General features: G+C 44.1%; 1 protein-coding gene across 3 annotated transcripts; it reads left to right on the top strand.

Moving 5' to 3' along the window:
* The first annotated feature begins 3,469 nt into the window (after positions 1-3,469).
* LOC133648571 (CAD protein-like) lies at positions 3,470-21,542 on the top strand. Of its 3 annotated transcripts, none has more exons than XM_062044795.1 (44): positions 3,470-3,779; positions 3,867-4,087; positions 4,578-4,717; positions 4,782-4,911; positions 4,979-5,121; positions 5,199-5,340; positions 5,909-6,080; positions 9,370-9,555; positions 9,699-10,032; positions 10,184-10,315; positions 10,385-10,618; positions 10,697-10,918; positions 11,019-11,207; positions 12,304-12,428; positions 12,500-12,633; positions 12,745-12,857; positions 12,941-13,105; positions 13,171-13,256; positions 13,323-13,569; positions 13,640-13,738; positions 13,810-14,034; positions 14,122-14,304; positions 14,380-14,598; positions 14,668-14,835; positions 14,918-15,100; positions 15,168-15,272; positions 15,362-15,607; positions 15,684-15,765; positions 15,851-16,017; positions 16,090-16,254; positions 16,371-16,502; positions 16,586-16,787; positions 16,863-17,053; positions 17,174-17,314; positions 17,392-17,469; positions 17,546-17,687; positions 17,757-17,950; positions 18,020-18,094; positions 19,837-20,049; positions 20,145-20,270; positions 20,340-20,495; positions 20,578-20,679; positions 20,827-20,921; positions 21,066-21,542. In XM_062044795.1, the coding sequence occupies exons 2-44, from the start codon at positions 3,982-3,984 to the stop codon at positions 21,163-21,165; spliced, it is 6,789 nt and encodes a 2,262-aa protein (XP_061900779.1). In that variant the 5' UTR covers positions 3,470-3,779; positions 3,867-3,981; the 3' UTR covers positions 21,166-21,542. The 3 variants fall into 3 exon arrangements, with proteins under 3 accessions (XP_061900779.1, XP_061900781.1, XP_061900780.1); XM_062044797.1 differs by having other exon boundaries at positions 3,471-4,037; positions 9,699-9,808; positions 9,890-10,032; XM_062044796.1 differs by having other exon boundaries at positions 3,471-4,087; positions 9,699-9,808; positions 9,890-10,032.
* The last annotated feature ends 2,651 nt before the right edge of the window (positions 21,543-24,193 follow it).

Genomic DNA, 24,193 nt, shown 5'->3' with positions numbered 1-24,193 from the left:
TTTAAGAGGCACACCCTTGAAATGGTTCAGGTCATATCTGACAAACAGAACTTTCAAGTTCCAAATTGATGATTCTGCTTCAGTCTGCGCTCCCTTGTTCTGCGGTGTCCCTCAGGGCTCGATCGTAGGACCAATCCTGGTTCCACATGTTTAAAATCACTTTTAGACACTTGTGATTTAGGGCTATATAAATAAACATTGATTGATTGATTGATTTTAAATTGTCTAGACGACGTAAAAGCTTGGTGGCAGTAAACTTCTTAAATTTAAATGAAAACAAGACGAAAATAATTTTATTTGGCTCACAAGTAAACCAGAATGCTCGCCTCAGTGATCTGGACCCGATGATGCCTTTTTTAAACCCACAGTCAAAAATTTTGGTTTTAAATTTAATAATGATTCTACATTGGAACAGGAGATTAACTTTGTTGTACAATCCTTTTTTTTCATTATTTAAGATTTTTAGCACAAATTAAATCTGTTCTATCTTTTAATGACTTTGCGCCATTTTGTATCATTCAAGATTTTTTGCACAAATTAAATCAGTTTGATCTTTTAATGACTTTGCGTGGGTAATCCATGCTTTTATTTTATCACGTGTGGACTACTGCAACTCCCTCCATGCTGGTATGAACCAGGCCTCAATCGCTCGATTGCAGCTTGTCCAAAATGCTGCTGCTCACCTTCTAACAGACCAAAAAAAACATGAGCACATTGAGCCTGTGTTAGCATCCCTTCAATGGCTCCAGTTCATTGTAGAATTCATTTAAAAATGTTATTGTTTTTAAATCTAACGGATTAGCGCCAAAATTTATGTCAGACCTTCATGCATTTTCTGCTGTGGCTCTAAAACTTTGTAACCATATCCGTCTTGCTATTCAGACGGTTCCCTCTTTAATGACTTTTAAATCACGTCTTAAAACACATTTTTACTCCTTGGCCTTAAAACTTGCATGAGAGTTGTGTGATTTTAGTCCATTTTGTTTTATCTACTTTATGTATTCTCTTTTTAAGTTTTTTTTAATTTGTTTTACAAATGTGTGTTTTAACTCTTTTGCAGCACTTTGTGAAACTGTTATTGTTTTTTAAAATGTGCTGTATATAAAATGGATTGGTTTTGATATTTTGACATCAGCACCCAAAAAATACAATGATACCTGCTTTTTTTCAGTTTCGTCTATCGAATACCGTGCAACAATTTTTGCTTGAGCTGTGTCAATACTCGGCGCTTGAGCACTGAGTCTTGAAAAACTTAGCCAGTTTTTCACAAATATTTATTTATTTGTGCAAGCCAGTCTCAAATTCGGATTTGAGGCTTACTGTTTAGCCTCATTCATAAAAATGGAAGAGTGGCAATGTGGTGTAACTGAGGTGTGGCGTAACTCTTCTTCACAACACTTCATATGCGCCTGGTTTGCCAGAGAATAGGACGTAGCAGAAATGATCTGTCATGCACTTCAACGATTTTGTTGCTACATTCAGCGAGCAGGGATACATAATATTAAAAGTGAAATAGGTGTATCTTGCTTTATGCATTTATTCGGTAATCAGATACAAGTGGTCATGAAAGTATTTGCCCTGTGAGCAAGAGCAAAGATCCGCCACCACAAGCCCAGGCAGCGTGCATTACCACAGCGAGCAGTTAACCTACAGAAGTGAGCAACCCAACCTTCTATAAAGTGCTAAGAAAACACAGCTTCGAAACACTATTCTGTAGTTTGGTAACACTTTGAAGAACATAGCTTTACTTGTTTGACCAGGATTGCAAAGTGTAGCCTGGGGGCCATTTGCTGAACGCCGCTTCTATTTAACGGGCCTGTGGTACATTGTAAAAATAAAAGTTAAAAAAAATAAATAAATCAGCAAAAATGGAAAAAAAGAGCAAAAAGGCATAACGTAATGAGAAAAGACTGAAATGAGGATACTAATAACAAATGAAAACACAAAGATTTGTCTTTAAATATGTACTTCAGTCATTGTAGCGGGCTATTTCAGTGGCTCAGTTGAGGGTTTAAGGATCGATCCCTGCTTCTGCCATCAGTTGTATTTGTTTTGATATAGACTGCTGGCAGGCTATATGCCACTGCTGTTCTAAATACTTGACAATTTAAAGATACATGGCTTCTGGTTTTTTCTTTCTTCCATTGCGGTATTTATATCGACTACTGAATTTCCTGGGGCAGCACAGAGGGGTTACTGCATTTGCCTCACAATACGAAGGTCCGGGGTTCAATCCTGCGCTCGGGATCTTTCTGTGTGGAGTTTGCATGTTCTCGCTGTGACTGCTCCTAAGGGTACTCCGGCTTCCTCCCCCCTCCAAAGACATGCACCTGGGGATAGGTTGATTGGTAACACTAAATTGGCCCTAGTGTGTGAATGTGAGTGTGAATGTTGTCTGTCTATCTGTGTTGGCCCTGTGATGAGGTGGCGACTTTTCCAGGGTGTACCCCGCCTACCGCCCGAATGCAGCTGAGATGGGCTCCAGCGACCCCCCACCATCCCAAAAGGGACAAGCGGTAGAAAATGGATGGATACAGAATTTATTGTATCAGGCAAACAATACAAATAACCAGTTCAATTTAATTAAACACATGCAGCAATCTGACTGAACTATATAATACTCAAATTCATCACTTATAATAAAAAATAGATTAGCAATATTGCTTTCTGTTGCAGGATACGGACAAGAAAGCCACCACCCTAGTTCAGAGGTCTTCAACGGTGGGTCCGTGACTCCTAGGGGGTGCGTAGAAGTAGTGCAGTAAGGTTGTGACATTTGAAAAAATAAATTAATTAATATAACATTTTTGATCCAATTGCTCCAACACATTGTAGAGTAGTTTAAAAATGACAATGTCATTGTACCTTGACTGTCTATCCATCCATCCATCCATCCATCTTCTACCATGACTAATCCCTCTCTGGGTCGAAGAGGGGCTGGAGCCTATCCCAGCTGCATTTGTGTTTAAGGCAGGGTACACCCTGGACAAGTCGCCAACACAGTTAGACAGCATGTTTAAAATAAAAACATGATTAAATAAATCTGTGTATTATTTAAACATTATAGTCCATCTATTCATTTATAATCGCTTGCACTTCTCAAGGAGGAGCGGGAGGGGTGTGTGTTGCTGGAGCCTATCCCCGAAGTGCCTGGAGAGAACCCACGCAGTCACGTGGGTTCTCCGCGCCCGGGGAACGAACCTATACGATCTTGTCGTTATTGGACAATAACAAGCTACATTGAGTGCCTGTTTAAAACACAAGTTTGTACAAGATATGTAGGGGTTCCCCGCACCACCTCCCTATCAGTTTGGGAGGGGGGCCTAACGTTGAAAACTCCTGCCATAGTTGGAACGAATACAACCAAATCCATCTGCTGTGAAATTGCTGCTCACAGGAGCCCCGCCTCCATCTGACGTAGCAAGGTGACGTCAGAGGCAAGGCAAAAATGCTTAAAGCTTGCAATTGTGCTACCGGAAGAACATTATCTGAGTGTACAACGGGCACGCAAAGTGCACAAAACGACAACAATGATTAATATATGTCTAAAAAACGACTGCACAGTAAATAGTCTAAAATACATTTGACCTTAGTAGCAATGAGAATGCGTATGTAGTACTTTAAAGAAAAAAACAACCGGAAATAACATTGTTGTGAGTCAAACTTGCTGGTTCCGGCTACGACGGTTCATGTACTGTGGCGGCCGTACATGTGGGGAGTCTGGCAACGACTGGCTAAACACACGGACCGGAAAACAAATCAAATAGACTCTACGTCTGGTTTGTCAGATTCATTCAAACATCCGCTGTTTTTGTTTAACATCCGCTGAGGGTGACTCTCGGTGTTCGACTTTTTTAAACTTCCAGTCCGATCTCCATCTCGGTCGCGTCGGCGTGACTTTCACGTGGAGAGCCGCTGGATCGTCCCATCCACCAGAAGTCAACATCATCCAAACAGTCCGTACCGACAGTTCCAAAGATCATGTCCGATGAGAAGATGACCACCACGGCGACCCTGATTCTGGAGGACGGGACGAGGTTCGAAGGCCGCCTTTTTGGCGCTAAAGTGTCTGTGTGTGGTGAAGTTGGTGCGTGACCCTCGTTGTCTTTTTCACAGTTCAATATTGTGTTATCACTCTTCATGTTGATCCCCACTTTAGAGCCATCTTGCTGAGACTAAGTTCACTCACATATCTTGTCAGGGCATCTCACTTGTCCATCCATCCATTTTTCTACCGCTTGTCCCTCTCGGGTCGCAGGCATTTCACTTGTATGACAAGAAAAACAGCACTAACCCTGCAATAAACTTGTGTGTCAAGATGCAAAGTGTAGCCATTGACACAAGTCACTTATAATATATGACATAATAAAATATAATAAAATATACTTTAAATGTATATATTATTACAGAATGTGCGCTATATCAAAGCTCATGTCACAAATTGAAACGGTCAGAGGTATTAATTAAAAAAATATGTAATATTGTGGTTTTATAATTGTACTGCATCATACCGAGCATGTGTACTTGTATTTTTGTTGATTCGGTAAGGCATTCAAATGTATTATCTTTCCACCCAGTGTTCCAGACGGGCATGGTGGGCTACCCTGAGGCGCTGACCGACCCGTCCTACCACTGCCAGCTGCTAACACTCACCTACCCTCTGGTGGGCAACTACGGCGTACCACAGGATGAGCAAGGCGTGTTTGGACTGAGCAAAGTAGGCGTTCACAAAGACAATGAAGAAGTATGGAACACCTATTAATTGATCTTGTCGGTTTCAGTGGTTTGAGTCGTCAAAGATCCATGCCGCCGCTCTGGTCATCGGGGAGCTGTCGGAGAGTCCAAGTCACTGGAGCTCAGTCAAGTCGCTGGACCAGTGGCTCAAAGAGCAGGGAGTTCCGGGGATACAAGGTGAGAACAAACGCTTGCTGCGAATGCAACACTGGACATAGTTTGAGCCTTTTGTGTAACATTGTAGGCATCGACACTCGCTGCCTGACCAAAAAGATCCGCGAGAAAGGGACAATGTTGGCTAAGCTGGTGTTGGACGAAACCCCTGAGGAGAGCATTCCCTTGGATAATGTCCACCAGAGAAACCTGGTCCAGGAGGTGTCCATGAAGGTAATTTAATAAACCTATTGGTTTTTTTTAAAAGAAAGATTGGGTTTCTTTTAAATCACTTGATTTTCTGTTTCCAGGAGACCCGTGTCTTCAACCCCAGCGGTGGTCTACGGATCACCGCGGTAGACTGCGGCATCAAATACAACCAGATTCGCTGCCTGGCGGAGCGAGGGGCCCGCGTCACTGTTGTACCCTGGGACCACCCTTTGGACAGCACAGGCTAGTATCACATGAATTTGGCCTTTTTTGGTGCCAGTTGACATCTGGATTATGTCGATGAATGTTCTCATTCATCCAGGTCATTTTAATCTCAGGGCATTCAATCGATCACAACTGGCCTGTCCACAGCGATCATTGTGCCACACAATACCTCGATGCTAACAAGGGGAAATTACACTTACACTGTCGTTGGGTTTGGCAGTAGGATTGCTCGTTTGCAACAAAACAGTGTTTTTTCTCACTACGATAGGGTGAAACCATCTTTGCCCAGGCACACCCTCCTGGTTTTGGAGTATAAATAGTTGGGGTTTTGGCACCAGTCGCTAGACTAGATCTGACCAATCTAAGTCTATGAGCATGAACTGATGAAGCCTACTGAGGTATTGGCACCAGCCGCTAGACTAAATCTGACCAATCTAAGTCTATGAGCGTGAACTGATGAAGCCTACTCGGATGAGAGGCGAAACGTCTTCTAAGACAAACCAAACAGTCCAGTTGCAATTGATCGAATGCCCTGAGATGACATCTGGATTAGTTTTATGGTGAATTTCTCTTTTGTCCTCTCCAGACTTTGATGGTTTATTCATCAGCAACGGTCCCGGAGATCCGCAGCTATGCCAGGCCACCATCAACAACGTGAGGAAGGTGGTGTGCGTGGATCACCCCAAGCCGGTTTTTGGTATCTGCCTCGGACACCAGCTGCTTTCCTTGGTCATCGGCGCAAACACCTACAAGATGAAGTCAGTGGCTCAAAAACACGAAAGCAATAAAATAAATCATAGTCATTTCGAGTTTGCCTTATGGTGGAAAAAAGTGAAAGTTGTCAGACTTCGCCAGATCCCGACAAACCACCATATGTCTGCTTGGAATGGAAACTCTGGGTACACATGAAGTAATAAGTATCAGCATATCATACACTGTTGTTACTAATCCAGCATAATTCGGTGGTACCTCAGTTATCCAGTCCAAAAGGTCAGACAAAGACTGAATCGTACCAAAACCTAAGGAATTTTTTTCATAATAATGTAAATCCAACTAATCCTTTCAAGACACCCAATAATATTAATATGACACATTTTATAGAGAATGATACTTTTAAACACAGAAAACAATGTGAAATACAAATAAATTAATTAAATGGATAAATGAGCATTTTAAATCACTTTTACCTTTTATTGAAGACTCTTGGTGAAGATGGGCATACAAGTTTTTTTTGTGGTTTTTTTAAAGAGGAACTACACTTTAAAAAAAATGCTAATAATTCACTATCCTTATGAACAAATGTTTTTCGTTTTTCATGCATTTTAATTCATAATGTACGGCTAGTACGAGGTGGCTAACAAAGAAGCTAATGGGAGTATTGTGCCCATAAAGTCCTCTCAAAAACTGCCAACAATACTCCATTTACATCTTGTGACCTGACTTTTACCCAAGTATTAGCAATATTATTATTATTATGAGAACTAACGCAGAGGAACTACTTTTAGCACCGGTTAACTAGCTTACGCAGCTATTGACATACAGACCTGTTGAGCTGCTGCATCGCCTCTAAATTGGTGAAAGTTAATTCTATTATAAATCATCCATTTCATCTGTATAGTAGAAGGTTGTGGCCATGAACCGAGAAGTTGGTCAACTCTGACATTCAACTTAAACCCGGAGATGGCGAGACATGAAAGACACGAAAATACGCCTTTTTTTTTTTTTTTTCCGAGAGGATTATGATTCATTCTTCATCTAAACGGGAAGACATGAACAGCTCATCAGTCAGAATTGCAGTGAAAGCAGACATTGTACATTAAGTAGGGTTGTCCCGATATCAATGATTTGGTACCGGTACCAAAATGTCTATCGATACTTCTTACAATACATTAAACATATGTTTCCTATTGCACTCAAATAACAATTTTGGAAGGTTAAAATAGAAATTAAAGGCATAAAACACATTGGGCTTTTCTTGTTGCACTCAAAGAACAATATACCATTTTTCATATTACATATAGTCTGTCATAATCAAGGATTAGATTAGAATAAACATAATTTATTGACATTATATTAAATTATTCATGATTTATGATTGCCACTCTTGGTCTGTGCTTTAAGAAAAATACAATTATTTGTAAATACTAGAAACAAAACTATGAATACAAGTACACAGATAAGCTATGTAGCAGGTAAAACACACATTGTTAAAGATAAAACACAAATTGTAGGAATTTCTTACAAAATTCAGTAATTTTACTTGCAATAGTTAACGCTAAATAACTGCTAATATTTAGCATCAAGCCAAGCAGGGGACAATAGGGGAGTTGGTTAACTGTCATGAGAGTAGAGTATGTGTGTTTATAAGAATGGCAATGTGTTGGCTCAGTGACGTCAGTGAGTGAGTGGGCAAGTAAAGAGAGAGAGAGGTAGCGTGTGCGCTTTGCACTGCGCAGTAGAGTAATGAACGTGTCCGGTTATGTCCTAAAAAACTAATAATAAAGCGATTGTCACAAATTGGCGGCCTCGTCACTCTGACCCGAAAGGTGAGCTTAGCTTTTATTTTACTCATTTCCGGGTAAAGTGAAGGGTGTTACCCCTGACAAAAAAATCGGCCCTGGAGGGAACATTTGCCCTGTGCTCCAGGAAAGGTGTAACAACTACATTATTACCTGTCACTCTTTACAACTCCTTGTGCCGATCTGAATGGTTATTACAATGTTTACCTAAGTTGGAAGCAAAGGTGGTAATGCTAATCGCCACGTTTGGCGAGGCATGTTTTAAAGCAGATCTTGCAGTGCGTTGCCTCTATCGTCACCTTCATTGTTAGTTTTGAAGCCCAAATACCTTCATATTGCACTTCACCACACCCTTTACTAACCAGTAGAATTGTCGTTTTTTTCTCCTCCATGTTATTTATTGCTTGTATGCGCTATGTGTGCGTTTTGACACACTCAACATCATGCGCCTTGGCTCTGTAGTCACTGCCGCACAGCACCATGCGAATGAAAAAAATGGCACCGGTATTTTTCAAAGGCAGTATAGTACGCTTTTCAATTAATTAGTATCGTCGTACTTTATTAGTACCGGTATACTGTACAACCCTAACAGTAAGTGATTGTTTTATTATGTCCGTATGTTTGTATTTCTTGTTGAGCACAAAGCAATAGTGCTACTTGCTGGATCTGCTCATCACTCATCAACTTGTAGCTGATCTGGACTGGTTTGTTTGGTGCAATGTTTTTGCTGTACGATAACCAAGACCGTATACTGTGGCAAACCTTTAAGGCAATTTCTTGTCAAATCATGTGAAAAGTCAAGCGTCTATAAACCGAGGTATAGTGTTTCCTTGCCACCTCACCGCTCACTTACTGCTGTCTTAGTGCATGGCACATTTGAAAGTATTATTAAATGTGATGAGATTTGCGTACCCATCTAGGTAAGTTTGAGAGTGAAGTGTTTTAAGAGCATAATAAGTGTTTATAAGTGTGTGTGAAAGCTGCATGGAGGGCTTATAAAGACTTCAAATGCATATAATATTCATTAAAAAAATAAAATAGCGTCTCTACTTTGCGGTAATTCACCCGCAGTACCACTGCACTGTTTCCTTCAAAAAGGAAAACACTTAATTTTGTTAGCATAGTGCACCTAATTTCCCCTTCAGACTTTGTCATATTTTGGATCAAAAGCTACAAAATACGCTAGATGAGGAATGATCTCTGATTCAGGTTTGCCTTTACGTGACCCAAACGAGGTAATCTGCCACACTGCGTCGTGATGTGAAATGCGTCTACTTGCTGTTCTCAGCCATCTGTTGACTGACTTAGCGGTTCTGCTTATTATCGCTAGAACGTCTGTGACGACTGCTCTTATCAGGCAACTAAGGTCAGGCTGACCTGTAGGACAAATTAAATGAGAACTTTTAGATTGTGCTTGTGGGAAAATGTAACTTTTCTCGAAAACAAAATACCATCACTTTCCAGGGAGAGAAAATATTGCTCCAATGTCAATCCTTTACTACTTTCTATTTATTTGTGTGCCTGAAAGGTATGGTAACCGTGGGCACAACCAGCCTTGCATCCATAAGGGCACGGACCGCTGCTTCATCACCAGTCAAAACCACGGTTTTGCTGTTGACCCCGACACTCTGCCGAGCGACTGGGATGTCCTCTTTACTAACGCGAACGACCACACCAATGAGGGCATTGTGCACAACACGCAACCCCTCTTCAGGTACAACAAGGCAGCTGGTTTTGTCATTTCTCCCTAAAGTGATGTATCATGTTGATGCATGTTTGAAATAAACTCAGACCATAAACCATAAAGTCAGCCATGATCGAACTGAATGTGATAGACAAGTGTGTTTCCCCTTCCAGTGTTCAGTTCCATCCCGAGCACATGGCTGGCCCCACCGATCTGGTTGGCCTGTTTGATGTGTTCCTCAGCACCGTACAAGGCCATAAAGATGGCGATGTTGGCAAATCTGGTAACCTGACATCCTCATCAGGAGCATCTTCTAGTATCAAGTGTTTTTGTGACATGTTGTTCTCCCTTTTGGTTTCTCCAGTAAAGCAGCGTCTCATGAACTATATCTCTTACTTGGGTTCCTTGAAACCTGAAAAGGTGTCCCGACCAAAGAAGGTCCTCATCCTTGGCTCTGGAGGACTGTCCATTGGCCAGGCTGGCGAGTTTGATTACTCAGGCTCTCAGGTCTGTAATAGAACGTTTCTCCTCTTAAGATCTTTCTAATTTCCCAATAATAATTTACCCTTCACCGTAATGGAAATTACAAAGGACAATTTTCAAACTACTGGGAATGGTAGGAGATTGTCCTAAGTTAGCCTCTCCGCCTTCTTTTCAGGCAATTAAAGCTTTGAAGGAGGAGAAAATCCAGACACTGCTGATCAACCCTAACATCGCCACCGTGCAGACCTCCAAAGGTCTAGCGGACAAGGTTTACTTCCTGCCCATCACGGCAGAGTATGTCACTCAGGTATGCCTTGTCTTTGCTATCACAAGTGTGAGGGTCATCACATTACAGCGAGTGGCTGTTCATCTTCAGGTAATCAAAAACGAGCGTCCCGACGGCATTCTCCTGACCTTCGGTGGGCAGACGGCGTTGAACTGCGGCGTGGAGCTGACAAGACTGGGCGTGCTTGAGAAGTATAACGTGAAAGTGCTGGGAACACCAGTGGTCTCCATTGAGATGACCGAGGACAGGAAGATCTTTGTGGAGAAGATGGAGGAGATCAACGAGCATGTGGCACCTAGCGAAGCGGCTCTATCTGTACAGCAGGTGAGCAGATTTCTGGAAAATTATCGTTATAGGTTACAACGCCAACTTAAATAAAGACTTACTGTGCACTCATTCTAGGCACTAGCAGCTGCAGAGCGTCTGGGCTACCCCGTCCTGGTGCGCTCGGCCTTCGCGCTCGGCGGCCTGGGCTCTGGGTTTGCTAACAACCATGAGGAGCTGACCTCTCTGGTGACGTCAGCCTTTGCCCACACCTCGCAGGTGCTGGTGGACAAGTCGCTGAAGGGCTGGAAGGAGATCGAGTACGAGGTGGTGCGGGACGCCTACGACAACTGTGTCACCGTGAGTTTTATTTCACTCCTATGCATGCTCCTTCCCTGGTGGATGTTATAGAGATGCTCTTCTTCTTTTAGTTACTCACACATGCTCTCGTCCTGTTTAGGTGTGCAACATGGAGAACATTGACCCCCTGGGCATCCACACTGGAGAGTCTATCGTCGTGGCACCCAGTCAGACGCTTAACGACCACGAGTACAACATGCTGAGAAACACAGCCATCAAGGTTATCCGCCACCTAGGCATAGTGGGAGAGTGTAACATCCAGTATGCTCTCAACCCCGAATCAGACCAGGTGAGAGACTTAAGAACACAAGTAACGACTAGGGCTAGTGGGCTACCCATTTTTTAATTCTACCATTGGGCAGTAAATATCACCAGATTGTCACTTGAAATATGCATATGAGGGTGAGGAATGTGAAATTTGGACACAAATGGACTTAACATCCAACCCGATGCCTTTGTTGACCTTTTCACTGCCTTGTAGTTATAAGGACCAAATCCAGTTGTGAAGTATTCTCTTAAAATATGGCTTCAGTTCAGAAAACATTTCTCTGCGGGAAAAAGTAGATTTTTCCCAATAGCACAAAATTTATTTTTTACACTCGAGAGTAGGCGATCACAATTTGGCATAATAAAGGTTTAAAGTTTAACTGTTCTTAGACAACAGTGTAGTTATTTCTTCATTTCACTCAGATATAAAACTAGCCCCCATTTTTTGTACAATGACTGAAAAAGGGAACCTACTGTCTTTCCTGCCATAGGAGAAGCTCAGATACAGACTATTTCCAGCTCAACAAGAATTATCTGAGACCTGGAACCTTTTCACTGAATTTGTGAAAACCTTCTCTTTCAATATTTGAACGAACAAACTCTTAAATTAAAATTAAACCGTGAATATATTTTATGTAGGTTCTCATTCATCCAGGTCATTGTATTCTCAGGGTAGTCTATCGATCGTAACTGGACTGTTCGGTTTGTCTTAGCAGACGTTTCGCCTCTCATTCAAGTAGGCTTCATCAGTTCATGCTCATAGACTTGCATTGGTCTGATCTAGTCTTAGACTTAGCTTGGTCAGATCTAGTCTTAGACCTAGCTTGGTCAGCTCTACTATAGATCTGGAGAGGCGAAACGTCTTCTCAGACAAATCAAACAGTCCAGTTACGATCGATTGAATGCCCTGTGAAAACATTGTACTACATTATATCAAAACATGTCTTTAAGCCAAGAAAGGGGGGTACTCTGTTTTACAAAAAGTGACTTGTAACAAATGTTGCTATTGTGGAAATTGATAAAGTGTTTAAAAAAAAAAAAAAAAAAGAACACTAGTAACGCGGCCACACTTGCAATTTGCTTGTTCTCACCAACCTGTTTTCTGAACCTTTTATCAGTATTACATCATCGAGGTGAACGCCCGCCTTTCACGGAGCTCCGCCCTGGCCAGTAAGGCGACAGGTTATCCTCTAGCCTACGTGGCGGCTAAACTTGGGCTGGGAATCCCTCTGCCGCAACTCAAGTATGTCTGGAAAGACCGCACTCATGTCTTTATAATGTTTGATAATAATATATTTTTTGCTGTCTGTAAAGGAATTCTGTGACTAACTCAACCACAGCTAACTTTGAGCCCAGTCTGGACTACTGCGTGGTGAAGGTGCCTCGCTGGGATCTGAGCAAATTCCTGAGGGTTTCCACCCAGATCGGAAGCTCCATGAAGAGCATTGGTAAGAGGCAGAGTTTTATTGGCCTCATTTTTTTGGGTGGGGGAGGAGGGTGGTATTCAGCTCATTTTTCAGCATTCACAATTTATCTGATTTGAGTGTTGATCTTTCTAGGTGAGGTGATGGCTATCGGCCGTAACTTCGAGGAGGCGTTCCAGAAAGCTCTGAGGATGGTGGATGAGAACTGTGTCGGATTTGACCACACCATCAAGCCAGTGTCTGACCAGGTAAGCATCTGGCTTGTGTAGTAGGATGTCGTAAAGATGGAAGCGAGCCTGATTGCTTTGTTATGCGCCTTTCCCGCTCATAGGAGCTGCAGATGCCGACGGACAAGCGGATCTTTGTTCTGGCCGCTGCCTTCAGAGCTGGCTACACGGTGGACCAGCTGTACCAGCTGACCAAAATCGACCGCTGGTTCCTGCACAAGATGAAGAACATCGCCGACCATGAGCGGATGCTGGAGATGTACAACCAGGTGAGACGAGCTCTCAACAAAAGACTCCGAGCCAAATTCCAGATTCTCATTTGTTTCCCTTGCAGGATGAGAGCACCATGCCACCAGAGGTGATGCGGAAGGCCAAGCAGCTGGGCTTTTCAGACAAGCAGATTGCTCTTGCCGTACAGAGGTGGGCATAAGATCAATACCACAGATGTTGTATCAGGGTCACACTGCAAACTTTTTCTATTCTCAGCACCGAGCTGGCAGTGAGAAAACTGCGTCACGATTGGTCCATCCTGCCAGTAGTCAAGCAGATTGACACTGTGGCCGCCGAGTGGCCGGCCTTTACCAACTACCTGTACCTAACCTACAACGGCACTGAGAACGACCTCGACTTTGAAGATCAGCATGTCATGGTGATTGGCTCAGGCGTGTACCGCATCGGCAGCAGCGTGGAATTCGACTGGTGCGCCGTGGGCTGCATCACGGAGCTCAGGAAGGTGCGTCCTCAACAGCCCCTCTGGCGGTCCGTCATGGCCGTTTTATTATCATTCATCTTGTCTCCTGCAGATGGGCTACAAGACCATCATGGTGAACTACAACCCTGAGACCGTCAGCACGGACTACGACATGTGTGACCGCCTCTACTTTGACGAGATCTCCTTCGAGGTACATCTTTCTTGAACATCTCTGTCATATTAGAGTGGAGAAACTCAAGACGGCGTTTGTGGTCCTCTTAGGTGGTGATGGATATTTATGAGAAGGAGAACCCTGAAGGCATCATCCTGTCCATGGGAGGCCAGCTGCCCAACAACATCGCCATGTCATTGCACCGCCAGCAGTGCCGCATCCTGGGAACGTCGCCTGAGTTTATTGACTGTGCCGAGAACAGGTTCAAGTTCTCCAGAATGCTAGACACCATCGGCATCAGCCAGCCTCAGTGGAAGGAATTGTCTGACACCAAGGTAACGTTTGAAGGCTCCAGGGTGTGACGTGTGAATATAATACACTCAGCTTTCACACTTTCTGACAATCATGAATTTCCCCTGCAGTCGGCTATGGGGTTTTGTGAGACAGTGGGTTACCCCTGCTTGGTTCGTCCATCCTACGTGCTGAGCGGCGCCGCCATGAACGTGGCATACAGCGACAGTGACCTGGAGAAGTACTTGAGCAGCGCTGTGGCCGTGTCAAAGGAGCACCCTGTTGTCATCTCCAAGTTCATACAGGAAGCTAAGGTCAGCCAGAATGAGACTGGAACTGTTGCAGCTAAAGAAACAAATATGAAGAATGTTGTTTTTATGAATGAATAGGAAATAGACGTGGATGCTGTAGCGTGTGACGGCATTGTGATGGCCATCGCCGTGTCTGAACACGTGGAGAATGCTGGTGTACACTCTGGCGACGCTACGCTAGTGACTCCTCCTCAAGACCTCAACCAGAAGACCATGGAGACGATCAAGATAATTGTCCACGCCATCGGTCAGGAGCTTCAGGTCACGGGACCCTTCAACCTGCAGCTTATTGCAAAGGTGAGAAGACTTTGTGTCACATTTAAATGATGTCATCGTCCGTAACCAATTGTGTGCCTCCATTTACAGGACGACCAGCTGAAGGTGATCGAGTGCAACGTCCGCGTTTCCCGCTCCTTCCCTTTTGTATCCAAGACATTAGGCGTGAACCTTGTTGCCCTGGCGACGGCAGTCATCATGGGCGATGAGGTGGAGCCTGTGGGCCTCATAAGAGGAAAGGGGATTGTGGGCGTCAAGGTAAAGCCTCACGCCGAGCTCTTATTCTACATGTTTTAAAACTTTGTTGACCTTGCCTGCACTGTCCACGTGTTTTTCTCAGGTTGCTCAGTTTTCCTTCTCGCGCCTGGCGGGGGCCGATGTGGTGCTCAGTGTGGAGATGACCAGCACTGGCGAAGTGGCCTGCTTTGGTGAAAATCGTTACGAGGCTTACCTCAAAGCCATGCTTTCCACTGGCTTCAAGATTCCCAAGAAGAACATTCTGCTCTCCATCGGTAGCTATAAGGTAAAAATAAAACCCCAACTTTGCTTAAAACCCTTGACCTTTTGATGCTGATGTTTGATGTTTGTAGAACAAGAGCGAGCTGCTTCCCACCGTTCAGGCTCTGGAGTCGCTTGGTTACGACCTATACGCTAGTCTGGGCACCGCCGATTTCTACACGGAACATGGAGTCAAGGCGAGTGGACTTTATTACAATCCACCAGACACCAAATTGAATGTTTATCCAGTGTGTTCTGACCCCACACGTCATTCACGTCTCGCCAGGTGACAGCTGTGGACTGGCCTTTTGAGGAGGAGGAGAGCAATTGTCCCCCCAAGGAGAAACAGCGCAGCATAATGAATTATCTGGAGGAGAACCACTTTGACCTGGTGATCAACCTCTCCATGAGGAATGGCGGAGGTCGCAGACTATCGTCCTTCATCACCAAAGGCTACAGGACGAGGCGCATGGCCATCGACTACGCGGTGCCGCTCATCATAGACATTAAGTGCACCAAACTCTTTGTTCAGGTATGCGCTTTTACTTAATCTGTTATTTTTCTATTTAAAGCTGTCGAGGAATGAAAAGCAAGATGATTGTTTGCAGGCTCTTCATCAAATTGGTAGAAGTCCACCGGTGAAGACTCACATCGACAGCATGACGTCCCAGACGCTGGTCCGTCTGCCTGGTAAGTTACCAAATTATATTTTCAGACCAAATTCATGATTGCCATGGTTGCATGCAATAATTCTGATTTCTGTTTGGACTCCCAGGTCTCATTGACGTCCACGTCCATTTGCGTGAACCAGGTGCCACCCACAAGGAGGACTTCTGCTCTGGTACAGCTGCGGCCCTGGCAGGGGGTGTGACTATGGTGTGCGCTATGCCCAACACCTCCCCCGCTATCACAGATGCCACCACTCTGGCCCTCGTGCAAAAGGTAACCTTATCAACGTCTCTTCTGTGATTTGTAAAAATGTAACGCGGACTAAGTGTTCATGTTGGGTCACAGCTAGCTAAAGCCGGCTGCCGCTGTGACTATGCGCTGTACTTGGGCGCCGCCTCGGACAACGCGTCCACCCTACCATCGATCGCCAGCCAGGCCGTTGGCCTGAAGATGTACCTAAATGACACCTACTCAACACTCAAGATGGACAACGTCTCCCTGTGGATGGAGGTGGGTGCCATAGAGCAGAGGCTATGCTAGCTGCCTCACACGACGCAAACACTTGACACCGAAAGTCAGTCTCTGTGCGTATTTGCGTCATTTATTATAATTTATTTTCTCGGAAGCACTTTGAGAAGTGGCCCAAGCATCTGCCCATCATGGCGCACGCTGAGAATCAGACAGTGGCTGCCATCCTGATGGTTGCACAGCTCTACCAGCGGCCGGTTCACATCTGCCACGTGGCCAAGAAGGAGGAGGTAAGACTCTCTTCATGCCGCTCAAGAGTAAAAACGCTGAATAAGTGAAGAAGACTTGACCATTTTCTGCCACTTTTTTTCAGATCACTATCATCCGAGCCGCCAAACAGAAGGGCATCCAGGTGACATGTGAGGTGGCGCCCCATCACCTCTTTTTGTGTGAGGACAATATAATAGAAATTGGCGAAGGGCGTGCTCAGGTGCGACCCATGCTGGGCACCCGGGAGGACATGGAGGCGCTGTGGGAGAACCTGGACATCATTGACTGCTTCGCTACAGACCACGGTCAGGAACACCTCACTTCCAGTATCGACAAATATCTTAGTTATTTTACTTTTTTTGTTTCGATGGTGTTTTTAGCTCCTCACTCTGTGGAGGAGAAGACCAGTGACAATCCGCCTCCAGGTTATCCTGGCCTGGAAACCATGCTGCCGCTGCTGCTAACCGCTGTCAGTGATGGACGACTGACTTTGGACGACATCGTGCGGCGTCTTTACGATAACCCGCGTAGGATCTTCAACCTCCCTGTGCAAGAGAACACCTATGTGGAGGTACAAGTCAGAATGGGATGTTTTTATGTGTCTCACTGTAGTTTAGAAATTGTAAACATGCTTGGAATACCATTGATGAGCATTCCGAGGATGTGACCACTCAGGTTATGTGTGTCTCAGGTGGACCTGGAGCAGGAGTGGGTTATTCCACAGACCATGCAGTTCACAAAGTCCAAGTGGACGCCTTTCAGCGGCATGAAGGTGAAGGGCAAAGTTCGGCGTGTGGTCTTACGAGGAGAGGTGGCCTACATCGATGGAGAGGTAATCCTCAGTCCTAAACATCTTAATTGTCTTTTATCAAGAATGATGTAGACAAGTTGTTGTTTTGCACATGTCAGGTCTTGGTGCCGCCAGGTTACGGTGAAGACGTGAAGACCTGGCCGACGTCTTTCACCCTTTCTCCTGAAAGCCCCATTGTAATAAATAATCACACTATTCGAAATATGGTACATGTAGTTTGCGTACATGCTGAGGTGGTTTCTCTTTCAACAGACACCTGAGCATCCTCGCCCGACTCCTCCCCGCGAGGGCTTGGTGCGAACCCGAGCCCCCAGTCCTCGTCGCTCAGCAGGAGAGGGTCGCTACATGCAGCCCCCTCGTACCCACCGCTCCTCTGACCCAGGGCTTCCGCCAGGTGCTCCATGTCATACGTGACAATGCATGGCTAATTGAACGTCCCTAAAAGTTGTGGTGCTCTTTGCAGAGATGGTCATGCTGCCGCCCACGGGGGCTGCTGATGGCTACAGCCACCCCCCTCCCCTGTTCAGGCTGCTGTCCCCTCAGGCCGGGCCAGGACAGATTCCTGCTGGCCAGCTGTCCCACTACCAGATGTCTCCTCTGCTGCACCCTTTAGTAGGCCAGCATATCCTGTCTGTCAGACAGTTCAGCAAAGAGCAGGTGGGATCGCCATCCTCTAGCACATTGGACATGTTCGGTGTACAACACTCACGTTCATTGTCTTCGCAGATGTCTCACCTCTTCAACATTGCACACACACTACGCATGATGGTTCAAAAAGAACGCAGCCTTGACATACTGAAGGTTGGTCATTGACTGCATTTATTTTGTGCTAAGCTGGGTTGAGCGTCAATTATCCGAAACTTCTGCACAGGGTATCCGCGGGGTCGTTAAAGTCTAAAAAAGTCTTAAATTCAATACTTTGAATTTAAGGCCTTAAAATCTCAAAAATTATCCTAAAATCTCATAGAAGGTCTTAAATACAATTTTGAAAGGTCTTAAAAATCTATTGATGTTACTTTTATTTAAAATATGCATAAACTTCAGTCTCGCTTTGAAATGTTTCCATTTTTGAAGATGCTATAACATAACTACACAGCCGAACCAACTGTGCTGCCCGGTCAGAATTTATCGAACACCGCCAGCTATTGTTGTGCGCGCGCAGCTGTGTGTTGACAGTTTAGTTAGCATAGCAGCGGAGAAAACTTAATGAAAGCCCACAGCAGAGCCAAATTACTTGCATAAGATGGGTAAGTAAAAGTTCAAGGATGAGTGTCTCCAGAACGATCAATTTAATGCATGGTTGAAGCCGGTGGATGGAAACGTATAAAGTGTTTAGTACCCAGATGTGCAGCCATCGAGAGAAGCGTTTGTAAACATGGCGGTGAAAGTGATTGGAATGATTATGTAAAAGTCAAAAATCGCGAGAAGTCCGTGTCAAAAGATGCTGAAACACCACACAACACCACACTTGCACAACTTTACAAAGGTAAACGTAACCCCCTCAAAGGAGTGTTATGTGTGTTAAGTGGTGCCAATTGCCAAAGGAGATCAATATGAGATGTTTAGCAGTGAAATCATACTATTACATACCGTACAGTAAGCACACACTAATTTATCTGTGGTAGTACTGTACTCAGCAGTAAAACTATACAAAAAAAACATAATTCTCTTATTATTTCTATTATTTGTTCCCAGAATTTCAGGTCAGCTTCTCATGCCTAATCTTTTCTCCAAGTTTATACAGCAACCGACATTAAAAGCGGTTGCCTGTTTAGTGTTTACACTCATCTTAATGTGTGGGGGGAGGAATGCAATGGAGATTTGCGAAAGTCATTTTCTCATGCCTAAATAAAAATAATCCTTGTGTATTAGCAATATGTTTTCAAAAAACAGGTAAAAATGTATCTATACACACCAGATACAAAATGAGCTGAGCACATTTGAATGTTATCCACATTATTCACATTCAAATTCTGTTTGAGGCTTGCACGCCATAATTACCATCCTTCTTTTTAGACAATCGCTCTCTGCACACGCTGTTATTCACAACTTTGTGCAGATAGTAGTATTGTAGATGTTTTTATCGGTTTGCTCAATTCTGACAGCCAAAAAAAACATTACCAAAGTTAGCCATTTAGCTTTAGCAGAGATGCTAACTGTCCCTTTCATAGACAATATATTGTTGTGCTTTCTTCTACCATTGCTGATGTTGATGTTACATGAAAACACTTGATATGAAGCACACTGCACCTTTTGCAAGAAAACTCTTCTATGGCAAATCTGAAAATGTATTAGTTTACACTAGAGAAGCTCCTGGTGTATTTAGTTAGCAGAGCAGTGAATGAACTCATACTTAAAATTCATTTTGGACCTCTGATTTTACTTTGTCGTTGTATTTTTTGTCCGTATGGATGTGAAATGGTCTTAAATCATTTTCAAGATGGTCTTGCAGTCTTAAAAAGTCTTAAATTTGACATGTTGAAACCTGCATAGACCCTGCTGCATGTCACCTAGTTAAGGTGTGATCACGTCCTTCCTTCCAGGGTAAAGTGATGGCGTCCATGTTCTACGAGGTCAGCACCCGGACCAGCAGCTCCTTTGCGGCGGCCATGCAGCGCCTGGGCGGCTCCGTCGTCCACTTCTCTGAGTCCACCTCGTCCTCAAAGAAGGGAGAATCTCTGACCGATTCAGTCCAAACCATGAGCTGCTACGCTGACGTGCTGGTGGTCCGCCACCCGATGCCTGGCGCTGTTGAGGTTTGAGTTCAAAACACCTCTGTGGGATGATATGCGACATATGTCAAGTATTCAGAGTCTATATGTTTTTTATACCTTGTTGTGACATCATACAGAGCGCATCACGCCATTGTCGTAAACCGGTGATCAACGCTGGGGACGGTGTGGGCGAGCACCCCACCCAGGCTCTTCTGGATGTATTTACCATCCGAGAGGAGTTGGGGACGGTCAACGGCATGACGGTGAGGACAGACTTCACGTAGACAAAAATGGGACTTCAACTTGTATTTCATGTCTTAAATGTGCACCAGATAACCATGGTTGGCGACCTGAAACACGGCCGCACCGTTCATTCGCTGGCCAAGCTGCTCACTCAGTACCGTATCACGCTGCGCTACGTGGCCCCCAGGAACCTGCACATGCCCGCTGACATCATAAACTATGTGGCCTCTAAGGGCATCAAACAGGTAGCAATCATAAATGATGGACGACATGTCATCATTGAGTACTTTGAAGACTTACCACGTCGGGTATTGTGCCTGTTTGCAGGAGGAGTTTGAGAGTATCGAGGAAGCGCTGCCTGATACCGACGTCATCTACATGACCAGGATCCAGAAGGAGAGGTTTTCATCTGAAGAGGAGTACAAGGCCGTAAGTACACACTGCTGCTTTAATCAATAACTGTCAAGGGAAAAGAAGAATTGCATTCAAGCATGTAACCCTTAATGCTGATGTGGCTGTAGTTTGACACCTGCCCTCTAGAGGGGAGTAAATGTAATCCTGTTGTGTCCCTGCCAGTGCTTCGGCCAGTTCATCCTAACCCCTCACATCATGACTGGAGCCAAGAAGAAGATGGTCGTCATGCACCCGCTACCCCGAGTAAATGAAATCAGGTGAGACTCAACCTGCTGAACAAGAGACAATTAAAGCTAAATAACCACTAAAAATAGTATTTACCGGAGACACGGTAAAGTACATTTTTAATGCGTGTTTTGTACAATAACACTATGCTTATCAATCCTTTGTTTCCGTTTCAGTGCCGAGGTGGACACGGACCCAAGGGCGGCCTATTTTCGTCAGGCAGAGAACGGCATGTACATCCGAATGGCTCTGCTGGCCACCATACTGGGAAGATAAGCAAGTACCTGCTGTTGGTTACAGGGAGTAAGTGGTTGACTCCCAATTTTGTCCATTCCATGACAGGTCTTTGAATACGGGTTTCAGTTACATGTTACAAATTATATCATGCTGCTATACTTTATTTTTTACTGTCTACTTTGCAGTCATTCCTGCTAAGTTGCAATCACATTTATTTTTGGCCTAATGTGTCTTTTGAGCTTTTGTTGATCAACTACATGCTTCTTTGTACCTTTGATGATATACCTCGTCCACCTTACCATGTGTGGCACTAATAGGCGTCGTCTTAGATTTATCGAACATGTCAATTCTATTATATCTTGTTGGAGAATGTTTTTGTATTGTTGAATAATTAAGAATAAAAGTTGGTGTTCTTACTTATCACTTAATATTGTGGATATTCAAAAGTAATAAGAAGCTTTTTACTTTTTACTGCTGAAAAACATTCATGTGTTTAGACAAGTGTCTAAACTTTTGCCCCCGAGACAGGCATCAAGAAAAACGTAAGGGGGTGTGGAGCCAATGCGGGGCCGCCCCTCACTAAATGCAGATCACACGCAATACGTCTGTGGTGGGCCCCCGTCTTGCGTGAAAAAGCATGTATAATGTCAATTTATGAATGATTTATGCAGACGTATTGCTGGGATTTTAATGATGTCGCGTCCGGCTAACCTCCTCCCAATGAATACTGGTGGTGATCAAGGTAGCTCTGTTTTCAATGGGTACCAGGCGCCATTTAGCCTTTCTCAAAGAAAAAAAGAGAAGAATTCTGTTTAGCGCTACTTGGGAGCCGAAATCTTCCGCCTCAGGTCATTGGTTTTTCCGTGCCAGTCTCCGTGCTCCTAAAATCAACGGATCCTATCAGCCTCAGTCGACCGAACCAGACGTCTTTTCTTTGGAGTCTTTTAACTCCGAATGCGGGGTTTTTACCCCGGTGGTGGTGGTTCCTATAGCGGCATGGCGAGGGTGTATGGGGGAAATGAAGGAGAAGATAGACGTCTTGTTTCGAAGCAGTCGGAATTGGAAATGCGTACTGATGACGAAAAGAAGGTTGTCCTTTGAGACCACACCCCCGACGGAGTACGAAAGGACCTCCCCTGCCAATACATCAACCAATAGTATTTGAAAACAATCTTTCTACTAGTCTGATTGGTCGAAACTTTTTACGGGACTCCGCCCGCTTTTGAAAACAATACGCCCCGCAATTTTTTGACCAATCCACAACGGTTTCTTTTTTTCGTACCCTTTAAAAACAAGACAATCCTGCAATTTTGACCAAGCCACATCGGTTCCTTTCTGAACGTGCGATCTCTCAAACAAGAAAATGGCAAACAAGACAAGCAGACGCGTACAGACTTCTTTTATACCACAGGACAAATTTAAACCATCCGTACACACTGCTGATGAACCATCCAGCATTACGGCTGATGAAGCAGCCATGAGAGAGATTTTTAATCCTCCCGAGACGATGGTGGATGCGAACGGCGAAGAGACCCCTTCAATTCCGCCGTGTCGCTTCAGCAGATGCTTCGCCAGACAAGGGATGAAAACCTGCGAGGCTACACCGTCTTTGGCAGATAACGATACGGAGGAGGAGGTAAAGGAGAATTGTTTTGTAAACATAACTCCGCCATCATCCCAGCCATCATCTCCGTCACTCTTGGACCCTACATTGCACATTGACGATGAAACCGATGGGGGTCTGTGGTTGTTTTTCGCCAGCACGGTGAAAACGGCTGTGTTTCATCTCCTCAACCATGCCATCTACAATTTCAGGCAAAGCAAGTGCTACGGTTGCTGGGTAAACCATCCGAGGCAGAGACAACACCAATGCCTGGAGCCCTATGAGCAGGACTTTTTGTTGTACAACTACGACGGAGTCATCAGGAGTCTACGCAGGCCTAAATTCATTCAGGCCATTCAATGCTTGCTGATGCTTCGTTGCATCAAGGCTGAGGATTCAAAGGTTGAAGCCTATGCAGACTCTTTGCTGTCTCAACTGGAATCTGAGACAAATATCTGGGGGGCTATAGATGGCATGTACAGCGAGCTGGTGGGAAATGATGAAACGATTTTTGGACATTTGGGTATGGTGACAGAGTGTTGGAAAAAATAAAACAATAAAAAAGATGGGTAATTATTGGGGAAATCTTGTCAACTTTGTGGAGAACCACGCTGTTATATACCCATTGACGGACGTGGTAGAAGCATTTATTTTAAAACGCGACAAACCCCAAAAACTACAAATCATTCTTGACTATGCCCGCTCTAAGCCCACCTGGGAAACTGTTGTTTCTCATGCTTCTGACTTTGACATTTTTGAAATTATTTTGTCTGAATGGTCTAAAGAAAAGTCTTTTCAACCTTTACCTTGTCATGTGTTTGTTTTATATGCTCTGTTTGTTGATATGACGATGTATCGTCTGCGCTATGACATCCCCGTTAATGTTTTGTTTGAACTACAAAAACTACATAATGCGATTAAATGTACCTACGGTATACCTGTTTTATATCAAACCTTGATTATAGTTTATAGTTTATAGAAAAATTGTTTTAGATACAATGTGTTGTTTTTTATGAATAAAAACAAAATGTTTTAGATACACTGTGTTGTTTTTTCATAAATAAAAACAAAATGTTTTAGATACACTGTATTGTTTTTCATGAATGAATAAAAGAAATGTGTACCAAGCAAACCGAGGTCATTTTTTTTGTGTCTTTCCACAATGAACAAAGCTATGGAAAAAGCGTACTATACACCCGCACACCCTGGTAGTTTTGGAGGGGTAGATCGACTCCGTAGAGCTGTACAGGATGAAACGGGGCAACGTGTCAAAAGAGAAAAAGTTCAAGAATATTTAATGGGGCAAGATGCCTATACACTCCATCAACCGGTTCGCATCAATTTTCCGAGAAACAGAGTCTTTGTACCTAGACCTTTAAACCAATTTCAAGCCGACCTCTGTGACATGCAAGCCTTGGCTAAATATAACGACGGTTTTAACTATTTAATGACGGTCATTGATGT

This window comes from Entelurus aequoreus, linkage group LG04 (genome assembly GCF_033978785.1).
Source record: "Entelurus aequoreus isolate RoL-2023_Sb linkage group LG04, RoL_Eaeq_v1.1, whole genome shotgun sequence".
Taxonomy (NCBI): domain Eukaryota; kingdom Metazoa; phylum Chordata; class Actinopteri; order Syngnathiformes; family Syngnathidae; genus Entelurus; species Entelurus aequoreus.
The sequence above is the reverse complement of the archived record's forward strand: the minus strand, read 5'-3'. Positions and strand labels throughout refer to the sequence as shown.

What these genes read in the sequence shown, in the direction of transcription:
- LOC133648571 (XM_062044795.1), top strand. Translation starts at nt 3,982, where the DNA reads ATGTCCGATGAGAAGATGACCACCACGGCGACCCTGATTCTGGAGGAC. An exon ending in AAGCTCCATGAAGAGCATTG is followed by an intron (nt 12,634 to 12,744) that starts GTAAGAGGCAGA and finishes TGATCTTTCTAG; the next exon opens with GTGAGGTGATGGCTATCGGC. An exon ending in GCACCAAACTCTTTGTTCAG is followed by an intron (nt 15,608 to 15,683) that starts GTATGCGCTTTT and finishes GATTGTTTGCAG; the next exon opens with GCTCTTCATCAAATTGGTAG.